The 27,135-nt window shown below is 37.1% G+C and overlaps 2 protein-coding genes across 2 annotated transcripts in view; one reads left to right on the forward strand and one right to left on the reverse strand.

Moving 5' to 3' along the window:
* The window catches only part of zc3h7bb (zinc finger CCCH-type containing 7Bb), a 497,977-nt gene that overhangs the window by 239,044 nt on the left and 231,798 nt on the right, over positions 1-27,135 (forward strand). The window lies entirely within an intron of this gene.
* Positions 1-27,135, reverse strand: part of snx29 (sorting nexin 29) — a 124,051-nt gene that overhangs the window by 49,657 nt on the left and 47,259 nt on the right. Inside the window, exons 15-18 of the mRNA XM_073866845.1 lie at positions 26,127-26,233; positions 13,387-13,503; positions 9,414-9,469; positions 8,799-8,880 (exon numbers count right to left, since the gene is read on the reverse strand). Of these exons, the coding sequence (XP_073722946.1) occupies positions 8,799-8,880; positions 9,414-9,469; positions 13,387-13,503; positions 26,127-26,233 (362 nt within the window). The remainder of the gene's footprint in view (positions 1-8,798; positions 8,881-9,413; positions 9,470-13,386; positions 13,504-26,126; positions 26,234-27,135) is intronic.

Consider the following 27,135-nt stretch of genomic DNA (forward strand, 5'->3'; position numbering starts at 1 on the left):
CTCTATCATACACCCGGCGCAAAGCAGAGCAATGCGCAACGCAAATGTCTTTTGCAAGTTTCAAGCCGGCGCAATGATCACGTTTAGCATCACGTTGTTTAAATAGCAAATGCATTTGCGCCCAATTTTGCGCCCATGGGCCTTCTGGTCTGAAAACGAGGTGTGTTGAGGCAACTAAAATAGACTACGCCATTGACCAAATAAAACCTGGTCTAAAGTCTAAAGTCAATGACGCAATTTTGTTCTTGTTATTTAAAGAGCGTGTTAGTAATATGTGTCTATAGTATGAATGAGACAACAACGCAAGTTTGCCTGTCACATACATGGATGCGCAGCAGCACAAAAACGCTTTTAAATATAAAAAATTAAAGGATTAAAATTATTTATATACAAGTTATATAAAAGATTATTATTGAGTCTCTTGGACATAAATGAGGACCAATTATGAGACGTTAGAAGGGCGTAAAGAGCTGCTTCACCTGTACCCTGTAAGTAAATAAATGCATCTATTTTTTAATGTTTTTTTTTAATACTACCCCACAGATTTATTGTATATGATGACTCTGTGCCTGTGGATATGGTGAGATGAGAAACATTTTTAAGTAATGTTTTTTAAAAAAAACAGCTCTCGGCACGTTTGTAAATTCTTTATCTCTTGTTTGTATTTTTAGAGTACAAACCTCGTCTTGCATATTTGCAAATTATTTTATGAGATTACAATGATTATGTAGGATATTAATACATTTACAGCAGTTAAAAGCCTGCTATTTTTACTTCTATGACTGAAAGAAAATGGCTTTTAAATATTTAATTCAAAATCAAATGAATATAGTTTCAATAAAAATGAAAACACCACATTTTTTTATTCTTAAACTGGTGGTCTTCTTGCTCCGCTTAGTTTTCAGTTTACAAATTCCGCTTTCTAAATAGGGATTAGGCATGGCGCCAGGCAAAACTGGCTTTTAAAGGGGATGAGAGCTGAGACTCTCATTGCTTAATAGCGTGTTACACCCAAAACACACCCTTTTCTCTTAAGGGGAATAGGAACAACCCTTTTAGGCTGTGCGTTTGGCGCATAAACCATTTTTCCCATCGTTAAATTAGCAAAAGTAGAATCGAACAGGCCCATTTAGACCATGCACTTTAGACTATGCGCTTAGATCGTTAAAATAGGGCCCATAGGGTGCTTAATGTCAAACAACCTGATTAAGAATGACAAAACTTTTTAAAAATGACTTTGCTATGTGTCTCATAGATCCTATTATTTAGCATACTGAAGTTGTGATCAACACCTGGTTTCACCGGAGTTAAAGGATTTGTCCAAAACCATAAGAGCATTTAAAACCCCATTGTATTTAACTTTAAAGCCATCCATAGACAAACATACAGTTCTCCTAAAAGGTGACGTAAGTAACTTTTAGCTAATATCCACATTTACATAAAAAAGAATAACACAAATTTTAGTCCCATCAAAGCCCTCTAAAATATAAATGTGCCACACTTTACAACATTCCCTGCAAACAACTAGTAAATGATGATTTATGAACTGAACTAAATTCTTGAACTATAGACTGGCTTTTTCAAAGCATCAAGTCTCTTACTATGTCCTGAAACTTTCTGAAAAGAAATTTGGTGTTAGATATTCACTGGTATGTTCCAGCTTAGCTATTCAGCTAAGGCATTAAAAAACAACAACCATGCACAAAGAGAAAGTATAAAAAAAATTGTTTTCAAAAAGTCCATCCAGACAGGACTCAATATTTTGAAATAAAATATTCAGAGATGACGCATACACCTCTGGGCTGAAATCATGCATCATTATGAAATACCGAAACTGTTATATTGGCCACAATACAGCAAGCACTTATAGTTGTGGGAGTTTTTGAGACAAGAAAGAAAAGGCTGAGAAAACAGAAAGGGATTTTTAGAAAGCTGCCATAGTTTCTCCTCATCCAGCTATGATGAAGACATTGTGTCTACCCATCATTCAGTGAAGTTCTGTCCCTCAGTGAGCTTGAGCGAGTGTCTCCATATGAATTAGTCATGAGCGCAGGCTCCAGTCATCGTAATGAGGATGAGCAGGAGATCGGTTCTACTTTGTAATGAGACCCTTTCTAAAGGTTAAACATACACTCTCGCACCTTCATCCATCCTGAAGAGTTAACATAATAATCAACTACTCAGACAAGAGCAAATACAGACTGACCTGCCATAATCTATGACGGATTTCTTGAAACATCTTTATGATTGATGAAGCTGAAATAAAACTGCAATTGTAATTTTCAAGAAGCTAAACACAAACAAGACTTTTTCACGCCATTGTAATCAATGATCGAATGACAAAATGATACGAGCGATAGTCCATTCATCAATAGTGCCAAATTTCAATCAAACGTAGTGGCACAATAGCGGACGGGTAATTTTTTTATGTCGACATGCAAAGTACTTTGCAATTAATAATGGCCCGCCGATGATCAGACTGCAATGAGAATCATTATCTCACTAACAGTCATCCTGATTCTCATTATAATCATAACCACCGGCTTCACCATCCCGATCATCATTACACTATAATCAGCCTAATATCCTTCAAAATACATATGCATGGTTCAGATTAGCCCACTGCAGTGTGCTCATGCATACAGCATCTGTCACATTCATTTTCTTGTACTAAGCCAAGTAAAATCTGCTTCAAATGAGGCGCTTTTAATAGGCGGGTGAGTGAAGACTGTGATATTGATATTACAGACCTTGTTATATACTCCAAAGTCCTCTCTGGAGAGATTCCTCTTACAAATGATGTAATGTCCTTTTTAATACACAGTACATTGAGACTGATTCAATAGAAGTCACTTATATGTGCACATTCAGTGCTATCACTACAGAAGGCAAACCTACATAACATACTGTACATACCCATCACAAAGTATGAGTACACACATAATTTGGTTGCACTTTCACCCTAACCATTAAAATAATATGGAGATGAGGAAAAAAACAAGAGTTCAAATCTTATTAGTTCATAAAAACAGGAACTTTGCGGAGTTGGAAGGAAGAGGGCTCAGCTGGTCTTGCTGATCAAAGGGAATAAACTCAGATCAGTGCTTGTGCATATGCACTTCAGAAAGCTAAAAGCAAAGCCAGAGAACTGGACCGGATATTCAGAAGACATATCAGTTGTAATATAAATGAACTAATACAACACAATTCTTCACAATTGTATTGCGAGAAATGAATTAATGTGGCAGAATTGAAGTTTAATGAATTGATTTGTGTTGTTGGGACTACAGCCGGACGTACAGAGTTACAAACCGACACAGACGCGCACTGAAAATTGATTTGTGCATTATTTCTTTAATCTACTTTAAATAAACCACATGGATGGATGACGCTAAACAAGTAATAAATTCAAATGAACTAATTTCTTTGCCTTGTCAAATAATCCATTAATATGTTTTGAGTATACTACTGTATTAAAAATGAATGCTCGCTATAATTTCTGTAAGCTACTTTATTGTATTATTGTATAGCTGTTGCAAAAACCTCTGAGAATTCAATCCATCATCTTACAGAAAAGATAAATTGCCAAGTGGAAACAACAGCTGTGTTTTCATTACAGATTTGTACAAAACTTGTGATATTTTCTATATGTATGTATTGTTGAAACACGCCAGAAAGACTGTAAACTATGTAGTACTGAATTGCGTTTTTCCACCATTTCTACGTTCAGGATTTCTTAGGCAGGCTTAAAACGGTGGCTCAATGACACACTTGAGCCCCTGCGCATGGCCCCGCCTCTAACACAATCAAGAGCACCATTCAGCTGTATTTGAAAGTTAAGAGAAACATCAGCTTTCCTGCGAGTGGGCGTGGTTTCAGGGTAGACAGCGGACACGCCCCCACCTCTTGAGAGCAGAGAATGCTGCCTATTTTTCCAAGATTTTGATAACTTATTTTATTTACTTAGCATTTTTCCTACATTTAAATTTGGTTGGGTGGTTAATAACATTTTTCTATGCTGTGACAAACTCAGAACACATTTAATATCTGACTTTACGGGCAAGGAAAGCCCCTTATACTTAGGAATGGCAACGTATGAGGTGTTACTTGGAAGAAATAGTACATTATTTTAAAACAAAAGAGATGTAGGAGTGTTATCCAAACATTATTGGCAAGAAAAGCCTCTTATACTTGGGAGCAGACATGTATGAGTTGTTTCTGGGATGTTTAAGTACATACTGCGTCATCTTTAAACAATGCTAATGCAAATAAACTTGCAGTTTTGAGAAACACACCTTTTTCCGAATTGTCTGAAATAGGGATGCACAGAATCCAGGATTCGGATTCGGCCGAATACTGGGCTTTTTGAAGGGGTTCGGGTTCGGCCGAATCCTAGATTTTTTTCCACCGAACCGAATCCTAGGCTTGCGCTACGCTGGTCGACGTCACGCGGCCGTTGATTACACACATCGGGTGCTGACGTGGAGATAAGCTTTTTTTTCTTTTGTGAGCCTTAGGGGCAGTTCACATTTCGCGGACGCACCTGGAAAAACAAGCGAGTCGCAACGCTACGTTTTCATTATGCATAGGCTTATAGTAATTGTCAAAATAGTTTTTCCCACTTGTCATCTTGGCATAATGTTGCCTATCCATTTTTTTTACAGTTAAAATTAAATAAAATGAAAAATACACTGCTGTGGACGTTGTCTACTTCATTAATGTGTTTTACTGTGTTAATGGAATAAGGATGCGAATAGGATTCGGTATTCGGTTTCGGCCGAATCGTTCATGCCAACGTCCACAAACCACAGGTGGGTTGATAAGTTGCTAGGGTCACTATCTAGCAGAGGTTTTACTTTCTACTTAAAAGTATTTTTTCAAGTATTTGTATTTTATCCGTGTTTTTCTTTGGAAAACAGACATTCCAAAGCATATTATCATAATTTTACTCTATTACATTACATAAATACAAGTTTTTGTTTTACATTTAATATTTAAGTACATAAACGTACTTTTACAGAAGTAGAAGTACACAATTTTAATGTAATTAGGTATTAAATAAATTTTAATATGCAATATTAAAGAATACACAGTATGATTCTATATAAATGTAACAAATGTAACTAACTATTGTCCACATCTGCTATCAAGTCCAACTAAATTCAATTTAAGCTGATAATAGTCAGTTTCACTGGCATTTTCGTAGCAGCCACTATGAAAACCAGCCATTTTGTTGAACGTTAGCCACTCAACAGGGAGAGTTCCGGCATGGTCACGTGGAAAATGACGTCAATGCATACCATCTATACTGTACATTATGTGGGGGCCAAATGTTTGAATAATTCAATCTTGTACAACAAAACCAGAACAAACCATTTTTAAAAATATGTTTTGTTAAACAGGTTTAATTTGAAAAGCATTAATCAATAAAAATATGTATTTGTCGACTGCACAACAACTACACCAGCAGGGAAAGCCAGCCCTCACAAGTCAAGTCTTCACACCTCCTTAAGTATTTTAGATCTTCTGAAGAGGTATTTTATATTTTCTGAAGCGCCGATCCAAAAAAGTGTTTCTTTGTAGCGTGCAGCAAAGTGTGTAACATCAGCCTATCTAAGATATGTATGGAGTGATGCAAGGATGCAGTTAAAGTCTTCTGATGTCTGAAGAAAGAATCGGCATGGAAACAAGCAAAGGAAAGAGGGAAAGTGTATCATGTAAGCTGCACACCATTAATGACGGCTGTCACTTCTGTCTGCCACTGTATTCACGTTGCATATCACAGTAGTGCCATTAAAACTCATGTGGCTCTCACATCAACAAGCACAGTGGCATAACACAGAATACAGGTCATTTCTGCTACACACCAGCAAACTTAAATCTAACAGAAGAAAATCTGCTGAAAAACATATTTTTCTTTTCGCAGAGTCATTACATGCTCTTTTTTAATAACCATTTCCCGGCTAAATCGTGTAAGCGCGTATGACTTGTTATATGCAGCTGTTATATTTTTTCATTATGTGACATGAGACAGAGGAGGTGGAATTCTTCACAGCAAAACAAAGCTTTGCTAATATTACTGTAGATCAATTATGTTCTTTCTATGGAGTGCAATGGCACTCTGATTTATATTTTAGAGACTGTAATTTCAAAGCGAAGAGGAGAGGCGGAAACACAAAAGTGGAAAATGGAGTAGCTGCAATTTTGGGATGTGGTGGTAATGTCCCATAATCTTCTGCCAGGAGATGGCTGATGCAGGACTCCAGACTAAAAAAATTTACTCATAAAATTATACATTAAGAGGCCAAAGAACTGTTTTAGTTGTGAAATTACAAAATTGCTTGATATTTATTTATAAATACTGTAGTTCACACTGTCATGCATGCTCAAGCATCATTTATGCTCTTTTAGTGGATACATTTTTTAGGGTATTCCGGTGTGGCTGAAGTAACATGGAGATGCATTAAAGGGATAGTTTCCCTAAAAACAAAAATTCTCTCAACATGTTGTTACAAACCTGTATAAATGTATTTGTTCTGATGAACACAAAGTAAGATATTTTTAGGAATGTTTGTAATAAAACCGATCAGAGGCCCATTGACTTATAGTGAGTATATTTTCCTACTATGGAAGTCGGGGCCTCATTCCTCAAAATATCTTTCATTTTTGGGTGAACTATCCATTTAATCTGTAATTTTAGGATTTCCTATTGTTATATGTAGACAAACTGAATTAAAGTACATTAGAAAATCCTGAGGTTTTGCATCTAAGGTCCTGTCATCTCTACATTGTGTTGGAAGAGGACACAGGCTCCTAATATTTACATGAAAAAGACATGAAAAAAATTAAGGAGGCCCGTAAATTTTGTGCCACCATACTTACTTGTGTAACTACTCATGTAACAGTCTTTAAATAGGGAAAACATGGAAGTGTTTGGTGATTTCTAAATTCATCCCTGTTTGGATCCTAAGGAATAAATGGAGCTAGGCTAAATGCTAACACATTTACAACGCGCTGTACATAGATTAAAGGAATATTCCATTTTTTTTAAAAGAAAAATCCAGATAATTTACTCACCACCATGTCATCCAAAATGTTGATGTCTTTCTTTGTTCAGTCGAGAAGAAATTATGTTTTTTGAGGAAAACATTGCAGGATTTTTCTCATTTTAATGGACTTTAATAGACACCAACAATTAACACTTAACTCAACACTTAACAGGTTTTTTCAACGGAGTTTCAAAGGACTATAAACAATCCCAAACGAGGAATAAGTGTCTTATCTAGTGAAACGATTGTCATTTCCCCATGAGTTTTTTTTTATTTTGGGGCAACTGCCTCTCAAAATTCCTGTGCACGTCCCTTAGTGCACGCATTGAAAAAGATAGGTATGTATTAATTCGGCTAAGTTGAGGTAAGAACATAGTGAAATATTAAAAAACTGGTGTTTTCCTATAAAAAGTTAATTAGTAGCCTCATGTACGCATTGATTAAAGTGCAATAAACATGATTAGATGTTTACTCATGTATATACATGATGTATATGTTCAGCTACAAAACATATCTGAGATATTGAAATACTATAGCTATCCGAAATCAATTTCAAAGCTTGTAAAATCAAGATGGTTTCATTCAACGCACGCATCTCATATATTGACCTCTTTGCCTGTGCTCATCAATTACTTTTAAAGAACACATAGCAATAGATTATAGCACCAAAGTTTTGATGGTTTTGATGGTGTTTTTCGATTTTCTTGCACATGAAATGGATCCCTATGGAAACAGCTGTTTTCAAAGCATGAATTTGCCTATTTCGTACTGTTTGTATAAAATAATGAAAACCAATGGACGTTTGTGAAACAGATCACAGACCAGTAAGATAAAAAAAGGTATATTACATAGAATTGGTGTGAATCAGCTCGTGAATGTCACCATGAACAATGAGATGAATGCAGGTATGTTCTGATACATATAAACATGCCAAAGATGTTAGTGATTATGTGGGAGGTACAATGCCTGGAGTCATCAATTACATCTAGAAATGTGAAGCCCTGATACACTGGGTTAAATGTAAAATAGTGGAATGCATTATCCATCATTCATGCTTTGAAAAACTACAGGATCTGTTTCCATAGGGATCCATTTCATGTGCAAAACTCAAGGGAACAGAAAAAAATTGAAAAACACCATCAAAACCAATTAATATGTGGACTAAAAATCAACTAATATGTGGAAATATGCTTTTATAGAAAGTGCGTGACCCAATATCATATCTAAAACAGCTGCATTACAAAGGTGATACATTGTCACATTCACTGTTAACTCACTATGTTGACATGCGTGTTTTGTGCAGAGTACATCGTGCTTGTCCTGAATCACCATAATGGATTTTTTGGTAACATGGTGGTAACGAATATTAATTAGGTAGATCATTAATGATTTTGCTTGGTAACTTTTTTAAACTGACCAATCATATTACATTTACTGTACATTAATGCATTTGGCAAACACTTTTATTCAAAATGAACTGCAGTGCATTCACACGAAATCAAACCCACAACCTTTTGTGCTGTTAATGCAATGCTACACCAGCTGAGCAACCAGAACAAATTTGTGTGTTCATATGAACAAATAAACATCAACAAGCTAAGACTATGTCTTCATATAACCAGTAACTTTTATCCTGTGCAGATACGTTTGAGTCAAATCAGTCTAACTTTGCTCAAATTACTAATAAATATTAAGACATAATCTGATATAAATTTCGCTTTTGATGGCCAAATACTCAGAACAGCATACCTGATACACATGATATGCGTTGGCTGCTCGACCTTGAAGAAACACAGAAGGGATCCACACATTGACAAGAGCACGTTGAGTTCTTAGACAGACAGAGAGAAAAAGATAAAAATTGAAAGTTTATTTAAGTTTATTTTATCCTGTTTACCCCAACAGGAGCATCGAGAAAAAAAAGCAATAGATCAGTGTAGCTACAGTTCTTTTTTATTTTTTGCACAGGCCAGGGATATAAAAATAAAAACAGCAGTTTATCGACATATGAAGGGGAAGAAGGACAAATATCGACACCTTTAGTCATTGACGAAAGCAACAGGCTCTTTACACGACAAATAGGATCAATGTGTCATGCATTTCCTTCAAGCCTTTTAAAAAACCTGACATCCTCTCACATACAAAGGTTATCGCTGGGAGGAAGGAGTTTGTCAACGTTTCGAATGTAAAAACAGAAACCGCATTCAACCTCTTTATTTTTAGAGCATTCTCTTCCCAAACAGAAGCATTCGCTTCATGAAATTCCATATCATCGATTTGATTCCCACAAGAGGCATGCAGCATAACACCTCCAACACTCATACAGACCATAATATAAAGAAAAGTGAGGAGGAGGCCACTTACGTCTCAAAGTCAGATAGGCTGGGATCATCAGAGGTCTGGCTCAGGTCCCCTGGAACCTGCCCAAAAACACAACCACAGGAAGAAATGGTAAGAATTCAATTTAAAAAGTAATACAAATCTACCTTCTATCTTTAAGTATAAGAAATATGTATACAGAAAGTGTACTATTAATATTAACTGTACTAATAATAGGCTTATAATTGAAAAGAGTATATCAACATGTTTTTTAATAAGAAAAAGTTAATACTGTATAGCCCTCATTATTTACATTACAGTCATGCATTTGGCTGATGCTTTTATTTAAAGTAGTGATAGATTGATATATAGTGGCCGATATGGGCTGATATTATTAATTCAGCACATACTTGCCCAGTAAATTTTATTATTAGAAAGACACTCATATATGGGTGTTTTCACACCTAGTTCGTTTGAGCCCTCCAAACGCTCTCAGATCAGTTTAGGGTGTATATGTGAACAAACCAAGTGATCTCAGACCCCCTTAAAAGGCCCCAGAAGTGAACCGAACTCAGACCACGTCAGGAGGTGGTCTGAGTACGGTTCGCTTTTGGGTTCTTTTGTGGTTCGATTTCTTTTTGATATGTGAAATCAATGAGGTCCCGGTCCATTTTGTGTGTCGTTTGGACATTGTATCAAAATCAACTGCTGCACAGAAAGCTGGGATCTGAGTTCTTATGAAGTTGTGATGTGAACAAGAAAAGGTCTGAGATCACTTCAGTTCTGAAGAGGACCAAAAAAAGAACTGGGTCCTCTTTTGAGTCCACTATATTGTGAACACCAAAAGGACTGAGGTCACATTCAGCTAGTTCCTTTTCTGGTTCACTTAAAGTGAACTGGGTTTGGTTCTTTTAAAATGAACTATATGTGAAAACACCCTATTATAAAGCCAAAGTCTGACAGACAGTAAAATGACCTATCATTATTCACTTTTTAACATGACTTTATGTTGTGTTACACATAACAACACTCTGGTGTGCAGCAAAGTCTTATTCAAACAGTACCGTGGGATGTCAGATCCACATTAATAGAGCGCCGGAGGGATGACGTATTTTTCAGAACACTGGTTCTCTCGCCCATTCAGACTTTTGGATTATCGAAAAAAAATAAGCTCTATGTTTAACAAACGTTAAAGACACTTACATGTTTTGTTCAACAAGTTAATTTTCAAAGATGAATACAAGTGTAAGTTTTTGGTTCGTTTCCAATTTACTGTAATTACATTTGTGTTTCATCTGCCTCATATCGACCATACTGCTTTCTTAATATCGTCAACGGCCATAAAAAATTTAAAATATTATGTCAACAGGTTCCATGTAATTTGTTTAAGTAATCTCAACAAACAATAATTTAGTTAATTTTACAACAAAAAAAAAAAGTTTAAGTAAACTCAACAAACCTTAGTAGAGTCAACAAATAAAAATGTAGTTAATTGTACACAAAAAATTTAATTAATGATGACAACAATTTTGAAAAATGCCATTTTATAAACTCCACCCCCTTTAATTAGGATTTAATAAGTCCATAACACAGAATCAATCAAAGTGCAGCTGCTAAGTATAACTTATCAAATAAAAGCAAATAAAAATATAGATGCTGTCATAGGTATATGTTCGTTATTCGCTGTTTCAGTGTGTGTGACTAATATTTTAGCTTTTAGGAATAACGTGTGTTTAAAGTCTAAGTGGGACCTCTATTATATAATTATCTGAAATTAGTTAAAACCTAAGTTGAGTTTTAAATAAAAAGTACTAACCACAGTAACCACAGTATAAGTCAAATAGACACTTTGATGAAATTCTCTTGTGAGAATTGTGTTTTAAAGACACAATATGCAATTTTCGCCATGCAACATAAGAAAGTTTTCAATTTGCGAGATTCAGTCTTTCAATATAGTTGTATATATATATATATGAAGAGTTTGGTTCCAAAACGCAATAAACGCCTTTTTATATATTAAATCCTATATCCGCCGTGTTATTCTGTCATCTTTTCTCCCTTTTTTTCCAAAATGCGATAAACGCCACTCCTCCTACAGAACGCAATAAATACATTCCAGAAATTACAGCGGTCCATTCACGCAATGTAAACAAACAATGGCGGCGCGCTGAGTACACAGAGCCCTAGTTTTCCTCATCTACTTTGTACTTCATGATCAACAAAAAAAACAAAATAATACTTTAATTGCATTGACCTGTGATGGTTTTCTGTGACGGGAAAGAAACGTAAGCCATCAACATCTATTAATTTCCGCGAGAGGCACTCGGGAGACGGGTGCTTGTTCTCCCGACAGCATGAAGCTTCTCATGCAAACACACTGACCCCAGAGATCTTATAAAAAACTTTCCATTATTTTACTCTAAGTCAACGAAAATCAAGCAGGACCAAAACATTTTACAGCTGATCGCTGTGAAAAATGCTAAGTGACAACGTCAAGTATAACCGCAGCAATGACAGTGTTCTTAATATGACAAAGTAAGTGTTTTTATTAATGCCATTAATGTTTATTTTTTTAATCAGTGTGTACAACTGTTCAACTAAATGAATATAAAATGGCAAAGATGAATGCACATTTGATTGAATAGATTTCTAGCATTTTGAAAAAAAACTGTCATGATTTATTGCATTCTGTGGAAAAAAGAATCTGTTTTTATAATAAATCTTTCAAAATCAAGTTATGGATTTGAATTTTTTATGTTTTTATAACCTAAAGATGCAATGTGAAAGTTTGTAACAGAAAATTGTGGTTTTTATCTTGTCACTTTCTTGGTTTTGAAAACATGTTTTAACCGAAATTTGTCAAAATGGATTTATTGCGTTGTGGAACCAAACGCTTCATATATATATATATATATATATATATATATATATATATATATATATATATATATATATATATATATATATATATATATATATATATATATATATATATATATATATATATATATATATATATATATATATATATATATATATATATATATATGTGTGTGTATATATATATATATATATATATATTTTATATATAAATCAATAATAATAATGTATTTTTTTCTGTTATTTTTTATAAAAAAAATGTATTTCTTTTTAGCAAAGCCAACATTAAAAAAATCTCTATAATGTACTATAATTAAAATTAAAAAAGGCATTCAAATGATAGAACACAAAAGTTACACAAAAATGTACTATAATGTTGGCTTTGCTAAAAAGAAATACAATTTTTATAAAAAAAATATTACAGAAAAATGCATTATTATTATTATTGATTTATTAAAAAATATATTACAAAAAACCCAATAACTAAACATCTATCCAACATTCCTGCCAATACTCAAGCCCAACCTGCACTGACACTCTAATCCTATTGGAGTGTGAATCTTATCTTTTGGTGAAAGCGTGGTAATGTCAGCATTTGCAGGGGTCACAGGCTGCTGCATCCTGGCAGACAGTGGCACCAGAGAAGAACAGACACATGAGCCATGGAGGTTAGATAACGCATTTGCCACATAGTACAGCTCAGCACAGTTACAGCAGGCCACGGTTCAAAATCACTGCTGTCAGATGTATCAAAGTAATCCATGGCGGACAGATAAGCAGCAAAGAGGAAAGTATGAGAAGGAAGGAAACCATGAGAAGAGGCACTTTGAAAGATGCTGGAGTCCTCATTTGCGCCCGAGACAAATCAGTAGTTCTGGTTATATGCTGAAGGCTTACGCAAAACTGCAAAAAGCATTATATGAAAAAGAGAAGCACTAAAGATGTTTTTACTTATTGTCATTTGCATTCAGATTGTGTTTGAGGTCTGATGGAATCAATGCCAAATGGGGTCATTTTATTATGTACATCCATACCAAACAAATGCCTGTCGAGCAGCGATAAAAAGGAAAAAACAAGGCACTCAATGTATGTATTGTTACATGTGTGTGTGTGTGTATGAAAGCTTGAATCTGCTTACTGGGCCACGCAAGTCAATGAGTTCCCGTCTCATCTGTCCGATCAGATTGTCTTTCGCCATGAGAGAGCGATACAGCCTCTCGTTAAACTCTATCAGCTCCCCGTGCATCTCAGCGACCTGAAATAAAAAACAGGCACAGATGAAAAACTTACACCAAACCCTCACTGAAAGGCTTACCAGGCAGCTGTCTTGAAAAGTCTTGTAGAAAGTGTCATTTTTTCAAGGCAAGCTGAATATGTGTTTTCACTCTGAGGTGTGGAAGTTTTTGGCTGGCGAGCGGTAGCTGCTTGTTAAAAGCCGGTCCCACACCTGCCAGGTGACTTGTCAGCTGTCATTTAGAGTAAGTGACACAGACACGGAGGAAGGCTCCTGCCTGCCATTCAGAACCAGCAGTCATTTGTTTATGGAAATCATATGTCAAGGTGTATTTAGGTTAGCTCCATTTTGCCTGACAGACACATCATGTCACTTTTTGACAAGTTTGCCCTGGTTTCAGGGTTCCACCTGACCAGACTAATAACCATGAATTAGTACAAATAAAATTAAGAAATACAAAATCCTGACGTGGCATTGGGTTGCAAATATGAATACACAACAAGCTTGAGAAAACTTGAGTAGTCTACAGTGGGGGAAAATAAGTATTGAACGCGTCAACATTTTTTTCAGTACATATAAAGAGTTTGGTTCCAAACACCAATTGCCTTTTTTTATATAACGCCCAAATTAGTATTGTTTTAGGTCAGTATTAAAAAGTAAATTCTTCATTTAAAAAATAATCCGATATCCGCCGTGTTATTCTGTCATCTTTACTCCCTTTTTCCAAAAATGCGATAAACGCCAGTCCTCCGTCACAGCCTACCATTCCACGCATTGTAAACAATAAGGGGGTGGCGCTTTGAATACACACAGAATCCTAGTTTTCCTCATCTACTTTGTACTTCGTGATCAACAACAAACAAAAACAAAATAGTAGAATCCATGACAAGTTTTTTTTTAAATGCTATAAATCTATTGAATCAATATATAAATGTGCATTCATCTTTGCCATGTATATTCATTTGGTTGACTAAGGGGCCAGTCACACCAAAACCACTTTAAACGCTTGCAAACGCAAGGCGCGACGCACTGCCTTTTTAAAAAAAAAAGAGCAGTGCGACGCGGCTTTACATATTGCTAAGCAACCACCGAGTCAGCTGTCTTGTCAATCAAATATTGAAGCGTGAGCGCTCTTTTGCTGTTAACTGTCATATTAGCAGAAACTTTAAAAAGAGGGCGCTTGCTCTGACCTTGTTTGAGGTTGAGAGGTGCACAAACACGCAGGAGAGATTAAACGAGTGGGGTCTGGTTCTTCAAACTAACTGTAAACTTCCCTCACCACAACGTAAGGCCCGCCTCTCCCCTCATTCGATTGGACAATGGAAATACTCGAATGACGTCGGGCGCTTTTCCGCTGTCAGCGCTCCTTCAAAAACGCGTGCGCGGCAGGCGGCAAAAAACCGCAAGGCGCTCGGCGCGCATAAACAGCGCGCAAACGCGCCCTGCCTATAGAATATCATTCAAAAAAGGCGCCTGCAACTGCCATAAACGCTTTTGGTGTGACTGGCCCCTAATGGTATACAGTACACTGATTAAAGAAATAAACTTTAAAAGAATATGTCAATTTTCTTTAAAAAATCCAGATAATTTCCTCACCACCATGTCATCCAAAATGTTGATGTCTTTCTTTGTTCAGTCGAGAAGAAATTATGTTTTTTGAGGAAAACATTTCAGGATTTTTCTCATTTGAATGGACTTTAATAGACCCCAACACTTAACAGTTTTAATGCAGTTTAAAATTGCAGTTTCAAAGGACTCTAAACGATCTCAAACAAGGCATAAGGGTCTTATCTAGCAAAAAGATTGTAATTTTTGGCAAGAAAAATTAGGGCTGGGTATTGTTTAAAATCTTTCGATCGGGTGCCAATTTCGATACCTCAGTTTCGATTCCGGTTCCTAACAATAATTTTTTGCGATACCATATGTTTTAAAATCCATTATACATTAAACACAAAACTTTTATTTTTCACCTTAATTAAAACAAATTCTGGTAACACTTCTCACTCAGGGTAACATTATTAAAGGAATAGTCTACTCATTTTCAATATTAAAATATGTTATTACCTTAACTAAGAATTGTTGATACATCTCTCTATCATCTGTGTGTGTGCACGTAAGCGCTGGAGCGCGCTGCGACGCTTCGATAGCATTTAGCTTAGCCCCATTCATTCAATTGTACCATTTAGAGATAAAGTTAGAAGTGACCAAACACATCAACGTTTTTCCTATTTAAGACGAGTAGTTATACGAGCAAGTTTGGTGGTACAAAACAAAACGCAGCGCCTCTCTAAGCGGACTCACAAGAGGAACTATATTTTATGGCGTAATAGCATTTTTGGGAGTACCCCGACTCGGCGCAGTAACAGCCTACCTCTCCCATTATGAGAGGGAGAAGGGGAGCGGACTTTTCAGGCGAGTCGAAGTACTCCCAAAAGCGCCACCACGCCACAAAATATAGCTCCCCCTTCCAATCCGCTCAGAAAAGCGCTACGTTTTGTTTTGTACCACCAAACTTGCTCGTATAACTACTCGTCTTAAGTGGGGGGGGCGTTGATGTGTTTGGTCACTTCTGGCTTTGTCTCTGTTTGATACCATTGAATGAGTGGGGCTGGGCTGGAGGCTGTCGGGGCGTTGCGGTGCGCTCCAGCGCTTGCGTGCACGCACACAGATGGTGGAGGGATGTATCGGCAGTTCTTAGTTAAGGTAATAACATATTTTAATATTGAAAATGAGTAGACTATTCCTTTAATAAAACAGGTTCTGCTTTTTGGATAGGGGTGCGCCAGCAGACACACTTATCAGATTTTTTATGAAAATAAGGAAACAAAAATAAAGAAATTAAGAATATAATTAACACTGCTTTATTTTATGAAACGTAAAATGGTATTTAGCTTGGACTAACAGTATTTAATAAGTGGCTTCATTATAGCTGCAACTTTGACAAAAAGTTAAAATATTTAAATGGGTGACTGAGTTTTACTGGAAAGATTTGTATACATGTTTGTTTTAAACAATACTCAACTTCATAATTATTAAAATATTAAATACATTTGGGATTAGAAAATGCGTGAAATTAGCAAACCACTTAAACAGAATTTTAGTTCGTTTTAAATAACGAGCCAGGCTTGTAAGCAGTGTTGGGCTGCACGTGTGCGTCAAGTTTAAACCATAGACTGTAAAAAATAGTTTTAAACGCATCGTCCATTTTGGGAGATTATGGCATGAAGGCTTTGCAATGCGGAGAGACAGGCGCAAGTATTTCATAAGCATTGAGAGAAGGTTCGAGCGTGGGTCAAGTTTAAACCCTTGGTCGAGACTGTTGTGGGAGACGCGCGCGAAGTCTTGCCATGCGGAACCAGGCGCGAGTAAAACAAGCAGAGACACAGGCTGCACGCGTGCTTTAAATTGAAACCCCTCGTCACTTTGGAGTTTTGGTTGACGTGCCTTTCATGGAGACAACACGGCCATACTTGCGCTTACTCTATTGGTAAGACAACTGTCACAAAGACTTTCTGTATATTTCTCATATTGCATCCTTTCTACACTTGTGTTGGGTGACTGCGAGTTGGACTGCGAGTATTTCTGAACTCCTCCCGGTCACGTGGTGTTGGACAGCCGATCGCCGGCGCATTAGGTCCTTACAAGCAAGCACAAGCTCACACAGCCGCTTGGCTTTTGGAATCGAAATTTGGCACCGAAAGACAAATCATTTTTCGATACTCAAAGTATCTGATTTTTTCGTTCGATACCATAAAAGTATCGACGATCGGTACCCAGCCCTAAGAAAAATAAAAAATATCCACTTTTAAACAACAACTTCTCTTCTTCCTCCGGCTGTGTGACGACCCAGCGTGACCTCACGTAATTGCGTAATGATGTGGAAAGGTCACGTGTTACATATGAAACGCACATTTGCGGACCATTTTAAACAATTAACTGACACAAAGACATTAATTAGTATCATTCCACATACAACAACGTCAGAACGGTCCTCTTTCTCCACACTTGTAAACACTGTCTGGGGCGTAGTTTAGCATACGTCATTTGTGACCTCTTGACGTGATGACGTATTACGTGAGGTCGCGCTGGCGCGTCACAGGAGCAGAGAAAGACGAGAAGTTGTGGTTTAAAAGTGCATATTTTTTATTTTTCTTGCCAAGAATGACAATCATTTTGCTAGATAAGACCCTTATGCCTCGTTTGGGATCGTTTAAAGTTCGTTGAAACTGCAATTTTAAACTGCATTAAAATTCTTAAGTGTTGGGATCCATTAAAATTAGAAAAATCCTGGAATGTTTTCCTCAAAAAACATAATTTCGTCTCGACTGAACAAAGGAAGACATCAACATTTTGGATGACATGGTGGTGAGTAAATTATCTGGATTTTTCTTTTAAGAAAATTGACTATTCCTTTAAGTATGTTGTGAGCGCGTGATGCGTCCTAAACGATCCTCAAAAATAGTGACCATTTCAGCATTTTCCAAGATCAATGGTCTTAAACATGCAGACACTTGAAAAAAATCTCCAGGGTACAAACAGGATTACAAGCCCATACCACAATCGCCTGTCTAAAAGCATGCACAAGTGAACACATGCCAACACCATTAAATTGGATATAAGCAGAGGAAATCACCGTACTTCTTTCATATTTCACTCTGATCGATACACACCCTGAGCTCATTTATAAACATACGCTTATGAGCAGCATGTGTGTAGGATTCATTCATCTCCAGCAGTCACAAACACACACATACATACGCACACTGCTTGTATTATTCCCATTCATCATATTACATATGTTTGGCCCCACTTTCAAATAGGACATTAAAAATATAAATTAATTTTAAGCGTCAAGGAACCCAATTAATTCTCTGCAAGGAAGCGAGCTAATCAGTTTGTTGTTCAGAAGCCAAAAGCGCTGCGAATCCTTCTGGGTGAATTCTGTGACCCGCGCTGCCGTGTGCTAAAGCGTTGAAATGATCTAAACAGGCGACAGGTTCGTGCACTTTTAGACAAGCTATCAAACCTCATTAGCAGCCTTAGCAGGAATCTGCACGTGTCACTGTTTCAGTATTTGCTCATTGTAATTATGGGCCGCCCCTACGCAGATATCAGGAACACTCGATTTCGCAATTACTCCCAATCAATTCCATGAATGAAAGAAAAACAATTGTGTGAAAAACAAACAGCATGCAAGCGCAGCATCTCAGAAATAAGTTTGAAATTAGAGCCGTAATAAATGTCAAAGGCTGAAAAGCATGTATGCATTTTCATAATGTGCTAAGATCTACGTGATAAGAACGAGTTGACGGGAGCCGTTTAATGAGAGGAGCGTTAGATGAATTGAGCGGATTCAGCGGTTCATTATTTCTACCTGGTTTATATGCCAGACGGTTTCACAGATAAACAGTGGCAGAGGAGAAATTATATTTTGCAAATGACAAGTTTGCCAGCTGCTTTGGTGATTTTCAGCTTGCATTCGAATGAAATTAGACTACAAAGTAATTAAAAACTCTCTTTAAAGAAGTTTAAGCCGCTTAGTTGCTTAAAGGGACAGTTTACCCCAAAATGAAAATGTGTTATTTTTATTTACTTTGCTATTTTATTTACGCACCTTCAAGCTATTCAAATGTATGTGACGTTGTAAAACAGTAAACAAGATTTTTAGTTAAAGCCGCGGTCCTTGGTGATTCATAAAATGCACACAGGTGCCGTTAGTTTAAGAGTCAAGGCAGATACAGCCAACACAAAATTAATACCTACAGTGGTCCCTGGAGATATACTGAAGCAAAACAATCTGGGCAAAAAGCATAACATTCTTGACATTATTATTTATAAAACTGCAATCCATCCAGACTCATGAACTGCCTCTTGACTGTTTGACTGAGGATAAGGATTTCAGGTTACAGTGTTGTAAATAACTTGAAACCGAGAACCATGATTTCATCTTAAAATCATCCTTGCTGTTTAACTGAAGTAAAAATTCACCTATATCATGGATGGGTTAAAGGTTTATTTTTGGATGAATTGTTCTAACTTGTATAGCAAGAAATCTAAGAAAGAATGTGTTGCTATTTAACACAGTATGGGCTCTATGTACACCCGGCGCAATGCAGCGCAATGCGCAATGCAAGTTGTCTTTTGCTAGTTTCAACCCGGCGCAATGATCATTTTTATGTTTAGCACCACGTTGTTTAAATAGCAAATGCATTTGCACCCAATTTTGCACCCTTGGGCGTTCTGGTCTGAAAACAAGGTGTGTTCAGGCGCATTGTTGGTGCGTTGCTATTTTGAGGCAACTAAAATAGACTATTTGACCATTGACCAATAAAAACCTGGTCTAAAGTCTAAAGTCAATGACGCAAATGTGTTTTTTGTTATTTAATGAGCGCATTAGTAATATGTGCCTAAAAACGGGACGACAACGCGGGTTTGCTTATCACATAAATGGATGCGCAGCAGCACAAAAACGCTTTTAAATATGAAAAATTAAAGAATTGAAATGTAAACAATTGTTATTGAGTCTCTTGGACATAAATGAGGACCAATTATGAGACGTTAGAAGGTGCAAAGCTGCTTCACCTGTAGCCTGGTAAGTAAATAAATGCTTTGCTTTAAACAAATGCATCTATTTTTAAATGTTTTTTAAATTCTACCCCACGATTTATTGTATATGATGACTCTGTACCTGTGGATATGGTAAAATGAGAGCCGTTTTTAAGTAATGCTTTTAAAAAAAAAACATGTCGCTGTCCGAGTGCTGAAACGGCTCTCTGCACGTTTGTAAATTCTTCATCTTATGTTTTTTGCAAATAAAGTATTTTTTTTAGTTCAAACCTTTTCTTGCATATTTGCAAATTATTTTATGAGATTACAATGATTATGTAGGATATCAATACATTTACAGCAATTAAAAGCCTGCTATTTTTACTTCTATGACTGGAAAAAAAACGTCTTTTAAAGGTTTTAATCTAAAAAATAAAAATTTCAATAAAAGTGAAAACAACACAATTTTTTAACAGTAATCTTAAACTGGGGGTCTTCGTCCTCCGCTTAGTTTTTCAGTCTACAAAGTCTGTCATCTAAATAGGGATTAGACATAGCACCAGGCAACTGGCTTTTAAAGGTGAAGAGAGATAAGACTCTCATTGGTTTATTGCACGTTACGCCCAAAACCCACCCATTACTCATTACAAGAATAGGAACAAACCTTTTCGACCATGCGCTTGGTGAATAAAAATTTTTTCCCATTGATAAATTAGCAAAATTAGAATCGGACACCCCCATTTAGACCATGCGCGGTGCGCTTTAGACAATGTGCTTAGATCGTTAAAATAGGGCCCTATGTGTCATTTTATGCTGATTTTGTGTTAAAATAAAACTACATAGACATAACAACAAAAAAATAAAAACCACCACAGGGGGACTTTAAAGCAACACTATGTAGTTTTTTGACCTTTAATTAATGTCTCTAAAATTATTTCAGTGATGGAACAACTTTTAACTGGACAAATTGTACTGTTGCTGCAACCTGAGCAGCCTCCTAGCTGCTACAAGCACACTCTGAAAGTGGCGGTGGAGGTTAGGAAACACAGCCCCGCCCCTCCCCCTGCCTGCAGAAGAGTGTCTGATACCAGGCACTGTTGCGCTTTTCGACCACATGGGGGAGCTGTAAGTCATTTTTACATGGAAAATACATAGTGTTGCTTTAATATAACAATTCTGAAGTTAATCAGACACCTTTTAGAACAAAGGCCCGCATTAATTTTGCTCCACTAACAAAAACAGCACCAAAAATGAAAGCTGGGTCAACAGTTGCAGATATGCATACACTCACACTGACATATTCTTGTGCTATTATACAAAATATCCACACTCCTGGAAAGTCCTTTTGAACTAACTGTTGTACAAATCGATATTAACTTGATGGTATATAAAGCATCCAGACATGGAGTAAAAGAGTTACCCAAGACCTAAAACAATTCATCTACTACAGAGGACAATTTCTGTCTGGAGAGCTCCAGAGTAAGGTTGCTGTTAGCATTTTGCACCTGTGTGGCTTTCAGACGCAGGTGCTGCTTACAGTCTGGTCTGCACGGCTGACACAAGTGCTGAGCCAGATGTCCTGAATAAAAAATAGTGGAGGGGGAACGTAGCCCAATGGAGCTCTACTGCCCATAATTGAATGTGAAACAAGTTTGAAAAGTAAGCTTAGAGGACAGGCTTAGCAAACAAAAACAGACTTGACTTGTCAGAGCGAGGTGGGTGGGGAGTGAATGTGTCACAGTGAATGTGCTGGTATCACTTTAATTTCCAAGCAAACACTTGCTAATGGAATAGAGTTTGAAATGGAAAGAAGATCCTAATTGATGGATAAAAATGCAGCTGGGAAGAAATGAGAATAGAAAAATCAATACAAAGACAGTCACGGGGTAAAAAAAGCTTGAGAATAGTCCGTGGGAGGACGCAAGCTTTAAAAACACACTCATTGCAGTATAATGCTGCTGGGTGGACTGAACAGAGTCTGTTCATTAAAACGATTTGATTAGTTTGTTATTGGTGTTCATTACACAAAATACATCAAACCAAGGTAATAAACATCACGCCTAACTCTAAATGAATATAAAACACAATTATAAACCCCATCGGATATAGGATATATGCTTTCACTGTTAAATTACCATTGATTTCCATAACATTAGTGAGCACTGCGGCAACACTGGAAGATTTTTGGCTGATGTTATTACAGAATGTTAGAAATCTGTAAACATAAAGGTTTGTGGTAATTATTGCATGATTTTATGATTTAAATCCTATTTTTGCTTGGCCAATAAAATTCCTAGAGACCATGTCATTACACCTGTTTAGAGATTAGTTTTGTCTTGTGATCCACACTAGTGATGCACGAGTCAGGGTTTTTTCCAACCCACGGATTCCGCATTTATTAAATTATTTGGCTCCGCACCACAGTATCATATTTACAACCTGCCCCACGACCATTAAAAAGTCAAAGTGCTTGGAAACAGCGGCATGTATACTGGCAACAATATACGCTTATGAACCTTCAATACTAGCATGCTCATATTAATAACAAGATAGGATAATGATAAACTATAATTTTGCATAATGGGTGATTTATAAGCTATTTTCTGTAGGCCACTCATTTCTGGGAACACCACATTTTTATTGAAGACTCGCATCCTTTCCAGCAGTTCTCTTCATTGCAAGGATCTCTCCCAAAACAGAACAGTTTTCCAGACTTCAAAGGATCTCCATGAGGTTGGTCTCAAGGGATTCATCAAAATATGTCATTCAAAACCATTGAGCCACAAGGGAGAATTAAGTTAATGAAATTCTGCCCTTTAAACTTTTAGCGATGAAAAACATCCACAGGTTGAGAATCAGAAACACCATACCAGTTTTTTCCAGACTTGCAGTTTGTGGCGGCACATTCACGAAACGCAAGTCCGCATATATGCTTAAATGCAACTTAAATGAGCCGTTTGTACAGAAACTGTCATGTGACAAAGGTAGTGAAAAACGCAATGTGCAAACATCTATTTGTGGTGCTCAATTTTAATTTCATGGCGGACTGAGAAATAAATGAATGTATGGGAATGTATAGCATTCCAACAATGCTCTCACTTGTATGAAGTCACAGCAGTAGGCAGCACAAATAACAACATGCCTATAATCCCTCTCTGATACTAAACTGATACTAAACTCGATGGAAAAGCGAACCAAGCCAAAGTGAGGTGAGCTGACTTGACCTAAACCATGAGGTACTATGCAATGGAAAAGCACCATAAGGGCTCAGTCACACCAAAAGCGCTTTAAACGCTTGCAAACGCAAGGCGCGACGCACTGCCTTTTTTAAAAAAGAGCAGTGCAGCGCGGCTTTTCATATTGCTAAGCAACCACCGAGTCAGCTGTCTTGTCAATCAAATATTGAAGCGTGAGCGCTCTTTTGCTGTTAACTGTCATATTAGCAGAAACTTTAAAAAGAGGGCGCTTGCTCTGACCTTGTTTGAGGATAAGAGGAGCACAAACACGCAGGAGAGAGTGAGCGAGTGGAGTCCGGTTCTTCAAAGCAACTGTAAACTTCCCTCGCCACAACGTAAGGCCCGCCTCTCCCCTCATTCGATTGGACAATGGAAGACGCGAATGACGTCAGGCGCTCCTCCGCTCTCAGCGCTCCTTCAAAAACGCGTGCGCGGCAGGCGGCAGAAAACCGCAAGGCGCTCGGCGCGCATAAACAGTGCGCAAACGCGCCCTGCCCATAGAATATCATTCAAAAAAGGCGCCTGCAACTGCCATAAACGCTTTTGGTGTGACTGGGCCCTAAGAGTATAGTATTATCTTTACATTGGGAACATTTCTGCCTCTGCAAGTGTCTTTGTTGGATATCAAGCAATCAATTTCCCCCCACCTTGAACTGCAAACGGTCACTCTGGTGTAAAAACTGATATGAAACACTAAAGATTTCTATTTTACAGCACTTCACAATCCAACAAAAAACATGACATAGATCTCCATTTCAATGTAGAGCAGAACCACGTTCCAATATTTTCTACTGTCCAGCTGAGATCAAAGCCCAGGCGCTCACAGCAAAACAACCAGTTTGAACACTTTCCAGTATAAAGTCCCACTGGATCAATAACTGGTGTATGACAGCCTCTGAGATAAAGAGTTTTCCATAATGATAATAAAATGAAAGTAGAACTGGAGAGAAAGCACGTCTTTAATCGCTTGTGCATTTAAAATGATGTAAGTACACATTTACAGTGTTTGTTTGATGTAAAAACAAATACTAGAAAAGCTTCTTGTAAAAAGACGTTTCAGACTCTTGTGGTGAAACAGGCGAAAACTATTACTTAACTAGATTTACTATATTGATATAAATGCATATAAACTGTCTTTATATCATAGCTCACAACTACGGCTGAGATGCCATTGCTCTTAGTTTGCAAAGCAGCACAGCTTTAAAGATATGAAGTTAGCTGTATAAATACACCACAAATGTAATAAAACTTCCATTTGGTTCAAATTTATTGCTGCTGTTGTGGAAGCTAAAATAAATAACCTACAGTATATTTGTCACTAGAGAAAAATCACAAGTCTTTTGCATAGCCGGGCAGGAGCTAAGAGAGATGACTGCGTGCCAACCGACCAAAAATAAATAGTGCCTTTAGAGCTGTGTGTAACTGTAAAAACTACAAACAAGGCCGCACACTCATGTTACTGTAGCTGTCAATCAAGACAAACAACTAGCATGTGAATAAATAAATATATGACATGCACAAAAAAATTGAAGGACATTGTACATACGCAGAATTTCAAGTCATTACAGAAATTACAGAACTTTATGGATGTATGAATTATTCATACAACCGGCCTTATCAATCGTCCTGGCAGCTTTGTAGATGTTGCTTTCTCGACAGCCATTGTGGACTCATCAGACATTACTTTTTCAAATTAGGGTCATTTTCTAAATGAACCCAGACTGTGTTCTGTGATGTTCCAAATCTATAACCTTCATAATAATAACACAAAATGCTGCAAGAAAACTGAGCTGATACTTAAAACAGAGTTCTCATACCTTAGGTAACTCCAAATTTAAGGACTTTTCAGGTCCAATACTCTCAAATTCAAGGACTAAATGTGGGGACACATTTTAAGTGAGAGCAAGATTACATCGAGTTACCTTTCAAGATACATTGTTACAGTTCCCTTTCAAGGGAACTCGCACTGCGTCACTGCGGGGATGCCTCCAAGGGTAAGTGCGTCTGAATGTGTATATCAAATTCAACCAATGATGAGGCTTAACGACAAAGACAGGGTGACGCAGGAGCCAGGAAGTATATTGCTATCTGAAATATTGCCAAAGACGGCATTACAGGGACGCAGGAAGTATGGCAAGGGAAAGGCAGCGTCTCGATCCCTTTTTAGGTAACAACAGTTACATACGTAACCCGAGACGTTTTCATGTGTCAAACACAACTGTATGCAAAAAAGCATTTTGGTATGAATCAACATTCGCCTGTAGTAGATATAAGCATTTAAAGCGAACAGTTTAGCACGTGTGCTTAAAAAGAATTTTTATGATATTATCCTACACTACACAGGGAATAATATGGATTTTTTCCCCAGAAAACTTGCATAAAAACTTCAGGACTTCTCAGGTGTTGTGAGCAAATCACTCCGCCCATGTAGCAGTGCTTCGCCTTTTGAGAAAATAGTTCCCAGTATGTATATGGTTAAAAGATGGCTGTGTCTTATTTGACCTTGTTATTTGTACACGCTGTAACTATACAAATCACAACATATAAATAGTAAAATGTTAGTGTTATTTTGTCACTCTTTGGAAGCAGTATGCTAGCTGGAACCATTTAGTTCCAGTCTTTGTGCTAAGCTAGGCTAGCAGTGGGTGAATCAGAGAGAGTTACGGGACGGACGAAGTTGAAAAAGGTATATATGGACTTATCCAAACCTGGGGGATACGCTAAATAAGCTAAAGTCCCAAAAAGTTGCCGTGTTCCTTTAAGTCATTCTAATATTTACTACAGACATTTATAATAAAACTACTTGAATGCTGTGCTGAAATTTTGTGTTGGTATGCAGAGGAAGCTACAGATATTACTCACCTCAATGAGTTTACGCTCATAGTTGGAAGCCAGTTCCTCTATATCAGCCACAGACCTGTTTTGTGGGGCTGGAGGCGGATCATCACAATTCGTCTGAATGATTAATGCTGTGGACCAGAGAACAAAATGTAACCGGCATTAGGAAAAACAATTAAAATGAAACCATACAAAATAGGCCGCCACATTTTTGCAAGAAAAATGAGGAAATGACACATAAACATGACACATAAACAAGACCAGAGCACAAATGATTTAAATCTAATATTAAAATACTTTATCCCATAGTTTAATGTGTTCAAATGATAATTAAGGAAGTGATTGATAAGGTTATCTTTTCAAGGAGTGAGAATACTAGTGCTGTGTTCAAAATATCGATACGGCAAAACATTGTCATGAACTTGTGATGATGTGCGTATCAATACAGTACCTTCCATATCGATTTAGACGTAATTTTGAAGGTATCTAATAATTATGCAAAACATTTTTGTTTTGTAATCATTATTAGTGCTACGACGGATCAAAGTTGATCCATGATTCACTATTCTATTGCACTGACTATAGCCTTTAAAGGCGGGGTGCATGATCTCTGAAAGCCAATGTTGATATTTGAAATCACCTAAACAAACATGCCCCAACCCCAATATAATCTGGACCTTCTTTTGATAGACCCGCCCCACACATACGCAACCCAGGCAATGATGCTGGTTAGTAGACATGCACCTTACTGTTGATTGGCTACAAGTGTGTTTTGGTAAAAAAAGGTGTTTTTCAAAAATCCTGCACCCGCCTTTAAATCCCATGTATAACTTCAGTTAAGCAGCCTGTGATGTGTGAGATGTTGAGTTCATAAGAAGCAAAAAGAAAACTTCACCAATTGAAAACGCAATTAAAATCTCACACTGCGAATGTCGCCCGAGGCGGCAGAAGACAAACGGAAACAAGAAAACCAATAGGCACCCAAAACAACCCCAGACCTGGCCGACATTCAACAGAACAGCTGTTAGGCTCT

The sequence above is a fragment of the Misgurnus anguillicaudatus genome, chromosome 4 (genome assembly GCF_027580225.2).
Source record: "Misgurnus anguillicaudatus chromosome 4, ASM2758022v2, whole genome shotgun sequence".
Taxonomy (NCBI): domain Eukaryota; kingdom Metazoa; phylum Chordata; class Actinopteri; order Cypriniformes; family Cobitidae; genus Misgurnus; species Misgurnus anguillicaudatus.